We start from the raw sequence: 9874 nt of genomic DNA, 5'->3' as shown, positions 1-9874 counted from the left end.
CCATAGGTTGTCCCATTCTGTGGGGTTTTCCTGAAGGAGCTGAGTGACGCGTTGGACGGGACAGCGAGCATCATCAGCCTTAAACCTCCTCAAGACACCACAGAGGGCGCTATAGAGGTAACACACCTGAAGGTTTACACATATTTCTATAGATCTGATCCAGGCTGTAAGAATCAGACATTTCCTCCTCTCTCTCTCTCTAGTTTGTGTCCGACTACAGCGGCCAGCACAACTTCATGTCCCGGTCCGGTTCCAACGGTCTGCACGTCCCGGAGAAGGAAGCTACAGTCAGCAACATCCTGCAGATCATCAGGTACACGGCCTCCCTCGATAAACACGACACGTAAAGGCGTCTTATTCAAACGTCCGTCTGACGCAACCTTCCTCTGCTCCCTCCAGATCTTGTAATCGCAGTCTGGAAGCCGAGGATCCCGAGGAGGCGTCCACCAGTCCGTCCTCCACGGGCCCGTCCCCGGCGTCCAGGAGCAACTCCTTCAGGGACCGGTGCCACAACCAGTCAGTGTTTTTTTCCCCTTCTTTAGATTTACAGTCACAAACAAGTTATTTCAACAGCACAGCATCACATGACAAACTGTGACTCTGTTAGCCAAGCCCAAATAGTAAAAGTTGCTTATTTAATGGCACAAATATGAAGGAATGTGTCATGGGATATATCAAACAGTATAATACATGTGAACAATAAAATCTGTTCTATACGTTTTAAGTAAACATAGATATTTTTTAGCAGAGATAAACTGGATGCTTGTTCCTTTGCTCATCAAGTTCTGAGCTGCATCATATTTAATTTTGAATAATTGTTACAACATTGTATAAAGAAAACGTGTCACTCTCCAAAGCCTGGAGCGTATGAACAGGTTGTTAGCAGATTAACTGATCTTCACCTGAACTCCTGTGTCACACAGAGAAAGAGATAACAGGTTTGTTTCCTGTCGGGCCGGATGGAGCCGAGCTCTGCTGCTTTTCACTTCACCGGCGACTTGAGAGAAAACTGATTTGATTTCAAGCTTGTGCTGTGTTGATCGTGTTGAGGAAACCTGGATTGTCTTCCCTTTGTTTTTGAGACGGCTTTCGGTGACTCAGAGTGATCGTTTTGTGTTAGAACGCAGGATAGCACTACTTGAGTCCGGCTCATCCGCCGGCACTCGGGTAGAGATAAATATCATCGCTCTTACTCAGAGAGGTTTAGCAGTTCTTTTCCAGTGTTCCTGTTATCTCTCCCAGCGGCGTCCTCCTTCTTCTACTTTTCTTTTTGCACTTTTGAAGCCTGAACGTTTTCTGTTCTTCTCACCCCTCCTCTCCTCTTTCTCCTTCTCCTTCTCTGTCCCACTCTCCCGCTCTGTAGCTCCCACTCGGTTAGGACGCTGCAAGAATCAAACCGTGTCTTGTAAGTGATTCTCAGAGTTTCAGGAGTTTGAGCATTGTCGGCTAACCTCACCCAGACATGCTTTCAGTTGCAGTTTGGGTAGAAACGTGTCTAAGTAGTCCAATAATGTGCAAATGTGAAACAAAATGCATGATGCTGTTTTTGCTTGTTCAAGCACTGCACCACAGTACAGAGGACGTCTTTGTGCTGTTTATCGTACTGTAGATGCAGGTCGTTTTCTGGTTTGGAGTAGACCTCAATGCATTTTCCTATTAACTGATTCCCAGAAAATCATTTACACTTAATTTTCCTGTTTTTATATTTTGCTGTTTTACCTCCACAACCTCATATCAAAAACTACTTCTGTCCATTTTCAGATTCATGGTCGGGGACTTGTCAGACTCAGATGGCGACTTGTCGTCTGAGCTGGTCGGGAAAGAGGTGGAGTTCCAGGGAACCGAGGAGACGCACCGAGCTTTCAGCCACGGCACTGAGCTCATTCCCTGGTATGAAACACACACACACACACACACAAACACACACACACACACACACATACAGCTAGGCACCACAGACGCTTCACACTCTTTGTTTTCACGTCTTCCAGGTACGTCTTGTCACTACAACCAGACGTCCACCAGTTCCTGCTGCAGGGCGCCACAGTCATCCACTACGACCAGGACAGCCACCTCAGCGCCCGCTGTCTGCTGCGCCTGCAGCCGGACAACACAACTCTCACCTGGGGTAAAATATCACACATTAATCACAGGCAACTCTATGTGATTCAGAAAACACAATTATCTCCTCTCAGCTACACCACTTTAAAACACTTATTTATTCTGCCACTGAGTCAATTTCTGTCTGTTGTTGAGATATTTAAACATGATGAATGTGTTTATATCACAAATAGACGAGCCCTATTTCCTCTCATTATTACTCTTTAAACAAATGGAACAACTGGCCTCCTTGCTGTAAAGATTTTTTTGATGTGTTAACCAAAGGAGGCATTTCATTTGTATCACACTCACAATCAGATAGACACAGACATTTGTGCCTTCACTACATTTGGAACACGTCATGAACATGTTGACTCTCTGCAGGTAAACCTCAGAGCGGAGGAGCCCCCCCTCCGGAGCAGCCGCTGGGATTAGGACAGACGGTGGTGGCCGGACTGGCTGAAGGTCTGCTGGACCTGGGAGTGGTGAAGGTTCGTAGATGTCATTTTAATGTCGGCAGGAAAAGTCTCCATCTTAACCCTCAAACCAACGAGCCTCATCCTCAAATCTAGTCTAAAAAATTGTACCTGTAAGGATGTTATGTTTTCATCTACATTGATTTGTTTGCCTGTTAGTTTTCATTTCACAAAAGCTACTGGAGAGATACAAAGGAACTAGGTGGAATGAGGGGTCAGGAATTAGCCCATCGACTTTTATGGCAGATTTAGTTTGATTTGACTTTCTTTAATATTGTACTTTATTTATGAATCTAAAAATCTGGATCTAGAGGAAAAGACAATTTAACTGCTTTGTACGAATTCTGCTTTATCTTGCAAGATAAGTAAATACTTTTGTTTCAGAAGCATTCAACAAGGGTGAGACGGCTCATGTAACAATGTGTTTCTTTGGATGTGCAGGCGGTGTTTCTGGGTCACCAGGGAGTGGACGTCCACGCTGTGTGTTTGCAGAACAAGCTGAGTCACATGACGGTGGAGGAGAACGGCCTCAGCCTCCTCTACGGCCTCAGCACCACCGACAACAGGTTCGTGGCGTGTTACCAAATCCAGTAGTTGAACTTTAGTGCATCAATTAAATGATAAACTGTAGAGAAAATGAGGAAATACCTTCAATCAATACTTTCATTAATCTCTTGACCACTGGAAATAGGCTCCTGCACTTTGTGGCCCCCAATCACACGGCTCAGGTGCTGCACAAGGGCCTGTCGGAGCTGGTGAACGCAACCAGGAAGTTGAAGAAGTTTCCCGACCAGCGGCTGCAATGGCTGCGGAGGCAATATATCAGTCTGTATCAGGTAAATACAGCCTGGCTGGTGTCCGTCAGCTTTTTCCTTTTGTTTCTTTATTGCTCTTTAACACAATGAGACCGAAACATTTTCAAATCAAGGTCATTGTCCCGCCTTTTTGGCAATTTTTCAATGAATTTTGTTTTCGAATTTGACCCTGTAATTCCTCAAGGGCCTGAAGAAAGAATCAATCTATGTGTTTGCTTTCTTTCTCGTCTCTGTCAGGAGGAGGGCCGGTACGAGGGTCCCACGCTGGCCCAGGCCATCGAGCTGTTCGGGGGGCGCAGGTGGAACATGAGCACCGGTGGAGCGGAGAAAGCTGGAGCCCAGAAAAACAGCCCGCTCAGCATGAACGAGAAGGCCAAGAAGAAGAAGAAGGTCCTTGTCAGGGTCGGTACATGAAGGGTTGAATTTATACTTCATGTTAAGTAGGGATGGGGGGATAATCAATTCAGTTACAAATCGCGATTCTTGTGAATGACGATTTTCGATATGCTGCCTCCCAAATCGATTTAAAAAAAAATAAATTTATTTATTTATTTTTTGTAAAACATATTTATTGGTTTATACCGGGGGGGAGCAACATCATCCCAGAGCATGTTGACCAGCTCTTGTTGTTGCACAAGAATCTAAACATACCCAAGCACTAGCATTGCATCGCCGACATGCAAACAACAATAGCCTACTTTTTGTTTATTTCAAAGTTTATATTTTAAGTAAACTTTTATTCATTCTATTTAATTTACCTTTTATTTATTGTTTAAAAGTAGCCTAAGTGGCATACATTTCTAAATCTGTCAGTTTGTGTGCAGTTGACAGGGGCTTTACAATAATAGGGCACATTTTTATTTATTTTCTCTATTGGCTGCCCGGCAGTCATTAAGTTAATGTTAATATTTGAAATAAAACTGGTAAAGCTCTAAGTGACTTTGACTGTGTTGTATTTGAAGGTATGATTCAACATTTTTCCATGGTCCAGTAATTAAAAAAAAAAAATAACCAAAAGAAATCCCAGGAAATCGTAATATCGAATCGCAATACTTACAGAATCGCAATACCAACAGAAATCGCAATACATATCGTATCGCCACCTAAGTATCGTGATAGTATCGTATCGGGAGGTCCCTGCCGATTCCCGTCCCTAATGTTAAGTCTAAAAACTCATACAGATTTAAGGATTTTATGGTTTTATGGTTTTAACCGAACACAGGGAGACAGTGGGGATGCCACAGATGATGAGATGGTTTCCAGGAAAACACGGAGCTGCAAGGAGGGACTGTACCGGAACGGGCTGGAGTCTGACAGCATCGACCAAGAGGATCCAGGTGACATTTTATTTTATATTTTTTTAAAAAGCTGAAAATAAATCCTAATTAAAGAGCTTAACAATCTTTGCATGACTTCCTATAAAACCCTGTTTTATATCCATAGACGACAACTTCCCTGGACCCTTCTCCCTCTCATCCAATAAGAGCCCGGGATTGCTTGCCTCTTCCTCGTCCTCCTCCTCTTCCTCCAGCATGGCGGGGTCCAACCCGTCCCGTCCACAATCCTCTCCGGTCCTTTCAGGAACCGTCAAGTCGCAGCCAGGGTATGTTCCGTGAATACGAAGACAGGGAGTGTGAAACTTTGACCCCACCGACATTGATTTCGGGTTTATCCATTGTTTCTTCTCTCTGTGTGGGCTGTAGGACTTGGAGCAGCCGGTCGTGGCACGGCCGAGGAAAAGGCTGTTTCAGAGGCTTCCAGAACCTCATGATTTCCGACAGCACAATGAGCTTCATCGAGTTTGTTGAGCTCTTCAAGTCATTCAGGTAGACAACAAAATAAATATATTCTACTGAAATGCACACATCACGTTTTGATTCTTGGACGTCTCTGTGTTATCCAGCCAAACTTAAACCATCAGACTTCATCAATCTGGTTATATGTAATATCTGATATATTTAGCCATGGCCTGAAGCGTTGATATATGTCGTGAACGTTTCAGAATTTTTCCCTTTTCACTCCCTCTGATATAATTGTTTTATCAAAAGATCAAACAAATTCATCAGATGTTTCTCAAGCTAATCACGTCCAGGAGATTTTCCAAATATTCTTCTCTGTATGTTATTTAACTTCTGTAATATTTGTCCATGTCAAATCAAAGGAAACAGTGTTTTGCTTTGATAAGCAGGAGATTGTTCTCATACCAGTACTCCTACATTTTTAGAATGTGGACTATTTGCTCATCGGCAGCCCAGCTGTTCCTTTTTAGATTCCACACTCAACAGAACAGCGTCTCAAAAACCTTTAGACCATAAAGACGACAGACGGAGTTCATGAAGTGTTTATGATGAATCAAACAAATAAATCGCAAACTCAAAGAGAACAATAACCTAAGTGCCTTGAAAAAGAGACAATAAATACGTTTTCATTTTTGCAAATGACGTGCTCTGTCTGCAAATCTAAATACACCGTAATAAACGATAACTCAGCATATTTGTATTTGTGGCAAGTGCTAAAACCCTGTGAATCGTTTCCTTGCACAGTATCCGCAGCAGGAAGGACCTGAAGGAGCTGTTCGACACCTTCGCTGTCCCCTGCAGTCGATCCAGTCCAGAGTCCGCTCCTCTCTACACCAACCTCAGGATAGACGACAGAGACACTGGGCTGCAGCCAGACCTCGGTATCAGACAAAAAAACCTGTTGTAAAACATTATTCAACTTCAGTTCCTCAGTCCCTGGTCTCACTAAATCTCTCTCCCCTCCTCTCAAGACTTACTGACCCGCAACGGCTCTGATCTCGGCCTCTTCATCCGGACGAGGCAGCAGATGTCGGACAATCAGAAGCAGATCTCGGACGCCATCGCAGCAGCCAGCATCGTGACCAACGGGACGGGCGTGGAGAACGCATCACTGGGTGTGCTGGGATTGGCTATTCCCCAACTCAATGACTTCTTAGTCAACTGTCAGAGAGATCACCTGAGCTACGACGAGATCCTCAGCATTATACAGGTAGAGAGCAGAGCCTGGTGATGTCACATTGTATTAACCTGAAATGGATGAAGAGCTTGTGATGATTTTAATGATAATTTTTTTCTTTTCTCCTGCAGAAATTTGAGCCCTCGTCAAGCATGAGGCAAATGGGCTGGATGTCATTTGAAGGTTTTGCAAGGTAGAGGAACAATTTCAATATTTAAAAATAATTGCATCATAAAATCAGCACGGACAAATACAGGTTAAATACTGAATTAGGAAAAAGTGGTAAATTAAGGAACATTTGCTTCAAATTGACTAATTTCTGTGGTACAACACGTTGATAAAAATCTTAAATCACAGTTTACAATCCGTTCAACAACCTCAGGTATTGTAATCTAAGCTAATCTAGTTCTCTGTCTGCACCAGATACCTGATGGACAAAGACAACTTTGCGTCCCGTAATGAGGAATCCCAACTGAACCCGGAGGAGCTGCACTATCCTCTGTCCTACTACTACATCGAGTCCTCTCACAACACGTATCTGACGGGACACCAGCTGAAGGGAGAGTCCTCTGTCGAGCTGTACAGTCAGGTGAGTCAGACAAGCAGCTTCTGGATTTGTACCAAGAGGTTTTGAGATATTTCTTATCCATAAATCCAACTATTATCTCAAGTCATTCGATGTTGGTCCCTCAGGTGCTGCTGCAAGGCTGCAGGAGCGTTGAGTTGGACTGCTGGGATGGAGATGACGGCATGCCGGTTATTTACCACGGACACACACTCACCACTAAAATACCCTTCAAGGTCAGAAAATGCATATGAATAATTGAATTCAGAAAAGAGTTAAACCAGTGCCTGTGTTATATTTAAAACTGTACCTAATAATAAACCTCTTTAGTTTTGTTTTATCAGAGTTTCTAGATTAAAATCTCTCCCATGCTCCTCCAGGATGTGGTGGAAGCCATCAACCGGGCTGCGTTTGTCATTTCGGACATGCCCGTTGTCCTGTCCATCGAGAACCACTGCTCGCTCCCTCAGCAACGCAAGATGGCGGAGATCTTCAAGGTATGTTTCCATTCACCCGTCAAAACTCATGCATGAAGAGGGAGACTGGAGCCATTGGATATTTTTTCCAAAGCGGCGAAGTGTCAGAGCACAAATGTTCAAGTCAGCTGCTGTGGACATTTGCGTTCTGGACAGTTAACAGCAAGTGAGTGAGCAGGTTGACGATGATTCTAACACACGATGGACACAAACCTGGGAGAATACAAATGTCTCAAAAGACGAAGATGCCAACTTTGAAACCCACGAGATTTAAGATAATTTTAATTTTCTGATGAACTATCCCTTAAGTGTAAAAACAGCTGTGAAGAGAAAACCAACCATCCATGGTCACATTCACACTTACGGCCACTAATGAGATAAAGATGGAAATTGCCTTTGAGCATTTTAACACTAAATCTACACGAATGAAACCAGGAAAATGCTTCAGTCTTCTTGAGCAAGAGTAGAACTACATTTATGTTCTTGTTTCTTGACCAGATTTTCTCAGCTGCTCCGGGCATTGACGCTGGCAGACGTCCAGTCAGACGCTCGCTTTTTTTTTTAAATCTCAAAGCCTACAACAACTTCTCTTTTGAGTTGTGTACTCAAGGCCGCACATATCTGGGCACCGGGCAGATACTTCACAGAATATCATGGTGCTTTCATCTAAGGAAACTTCCCAGCATTTCATCCGTCCTCCCTGGAGACCGGCTTCTGAGTGGCTTGATAAAGACTCGTCTTTCATGTTCAGACAGCTTGATGCCTGCGGGCAGCTTATGTCAACCGAGGGCTTGTTTATTTTTTGTAATGTTGTTTTCTGTTGATAAAAAGCACTTTCATTTTTTAACGTGTTGTGGAACCCTTCAGCAGAATTTTTCCTCTCACGTTTCTCTGTCCTGTTCAAACATGCTCCCCACCAGACGGTGTTCGGGGAACGTCTGGTGACGCGCTTCCTCTTCGAAAGCGACTTCAACGACGACCCTCACCTGCCGTCGCCGCTGCAGCTGCGGGGGAGGATCCTCCTGAAGAACAAGAAGCTGAAAGCCCACCAGGCGCCGGTGGACATCCTCAAACAGAAGGTTCGAGAGGAGAGACATTTGTTTCCACACATGCACACGCCGTAGACTGTAAATAAAATTGACAGTGCTGCTACACATCTTCCCACTACCAGGAAAGCATCAAATATCTAATCAAAGCCAAACTTACACGAAATTGAAACTTCCTAAAATGACAAAAACTTTGAGAAAAGATTCTATGGCGTGTATTTTGACTTATAAATTTTGCTCTAAGTCCCATCCACTAACACGGAGGGGTAAGATTTATGACCCATACCGCAGCCAGCCACCAGGGGAGCAATCAAGGCGCATTGGCATCACTTTTGGGAGCCATCATCTTTACGTACAGTCTGTGGTCCACATACACAAATATGTGAACTTGTACATAATTCATATCTGATGTCCTATAATGGTGCTTTCAGGTTGCACGAGTACATAGAATATTTAGTACGTCCGTCAGAGTGCTGTCACATCATTAATTATGCATGTTAACGAGCTCAAATCTAAACCTCATCACATTATTTTGTGTACTTCAGCAAACACACACACACACACTCTATAGACAGTCAGCAGATAAGACACTGCATTTTTCCAGGTAATCAATAGATCTTTGTAAATATGACTTTTTCTCAAACAACTTACCTTTCCTCAGGCTCACCAGCTCGCCCACATGCAGGCTCAGGCCAGCAACGGGTCGCCGGGGGTCACATCACCTGGCAACCACGCCAACGAGGAGGAGGAAGAGGAAGAAGACGAGTACGACTACGACTATGAGTCTCTATCAGATGGTAAGGATGAAGGTAGCTGGATTAGTAACAGCGGCACATTTTCAGTTTCAGCTCATAATGAACTAACTGGTCAAGAACCACATCGATCACATGTACACTATAATCTTGATTCATCTTTTGTTAGTTTTGATTGTTTCTCGTTTTTATCTTTCTTCCAACACAAGTCTCTATTCATGTTTTCACTCCCTTCCATTTCCTATTTTTACCTTTCCCCCTTTAACCCAATCCCACTTAGCTGATGTCCTCACAGCCTCTACTGCCTCATATGGCCTGGAAGGTAAATGCACAGCTCGGATGCGCTTCCCCCAGAACCAGTGTTTCCCTCTAATTTTGTTTTGCAGTGGTAGTAGATGGTTCCTAACTGATTATTACATCTATAGTGTATTATCATCACTTTACATTGACATTGGGATGTATAACTGTCCCTTTGCTGTAGTTTTCTACCGCTGCAGGATAATTAAAGAGGAAACACTGGTGTGTGGATGTTTGCTACTGATCTGCAGCTGACTCTTGTCTGTACCTGTGTGAGCTGCTAGCTCCCGGCTAGCTCCCTGCTGTGTGAATGGACAGAATCAGGTGCTGTTTGCTATCAAGACTGAACTATTACATATCGTTTCATATGC

The 9874-nt window shown here is 43.8% G+C and overlaps 1 protein-coding gene across 1 annotated transcript in view; it reads left to right on the top strand.

Annotated features, from left to right (window-relative positions):
* The window catches only part of plce1 (phospholipase C, epsilon 1), a gene marked incomplete in the record, with an annotated part of 69674 nt that overhangs the window by 47480 nt on the left and 12320 nt on the right, over positions 1–9874 (top strand). The window contains 21 exon segments of the mRNA XM_061094397.1: positions 7–117; positions 204–313; positions 400–516; positions 1762–1890; positions 1992–2128; positions 2485–2591; positions 3018–3142; positions 3268–3412; positions 3629–3793; positions 4614–4728; positions 4835–4994; positions 5095–5217; positions 5935–6071; positions 6162–6400; positions 6499–6560; positions 6791–6956; positions 7061–7168; positions 7313–7429; positions 8329–8487; positions 9116–9251; positions 9487–9528. Of these exon segments, the coding sequence (XP_060950380.1) occupies positions 7–117; positions 204–313; positions 400–516; positions 1762–1890; positions 1992–2128; positions 2485–2591; positions 3018–3142; positions 3268–3412; positions 3629–3793; positions 4614–4728; positions 4835–4994; positions 5095–5217; positions 5935–6071; positions 6162–6400; positions 6499–6560; positions 6791–6956; positions 7061–7168; positions 7313–7429; positions 8329–8487; positions 9116–9251; positions 9487–9528 (2710 nt within the window).

The sequence above is a fragment of the Limanda limanda genome, chromosome 21, assembly GCF_963576545.1.
Source record: "Limanda limanda chromosome 21, fLimLim1.1, whole genome shotgun sequence".
Classification (NCBI taxonomy): domain Eukaryota; kingdom Metazoa; phylum Chordata; class Actinopteri; order Pleuronectiformes; family Pleuronectidae; genus Limanda; species Limanda limanda.
Note: the sequence above shows the minus strand (reverse complement) of the source record. Positions and strands in the feature narration are given on the sequence as shown.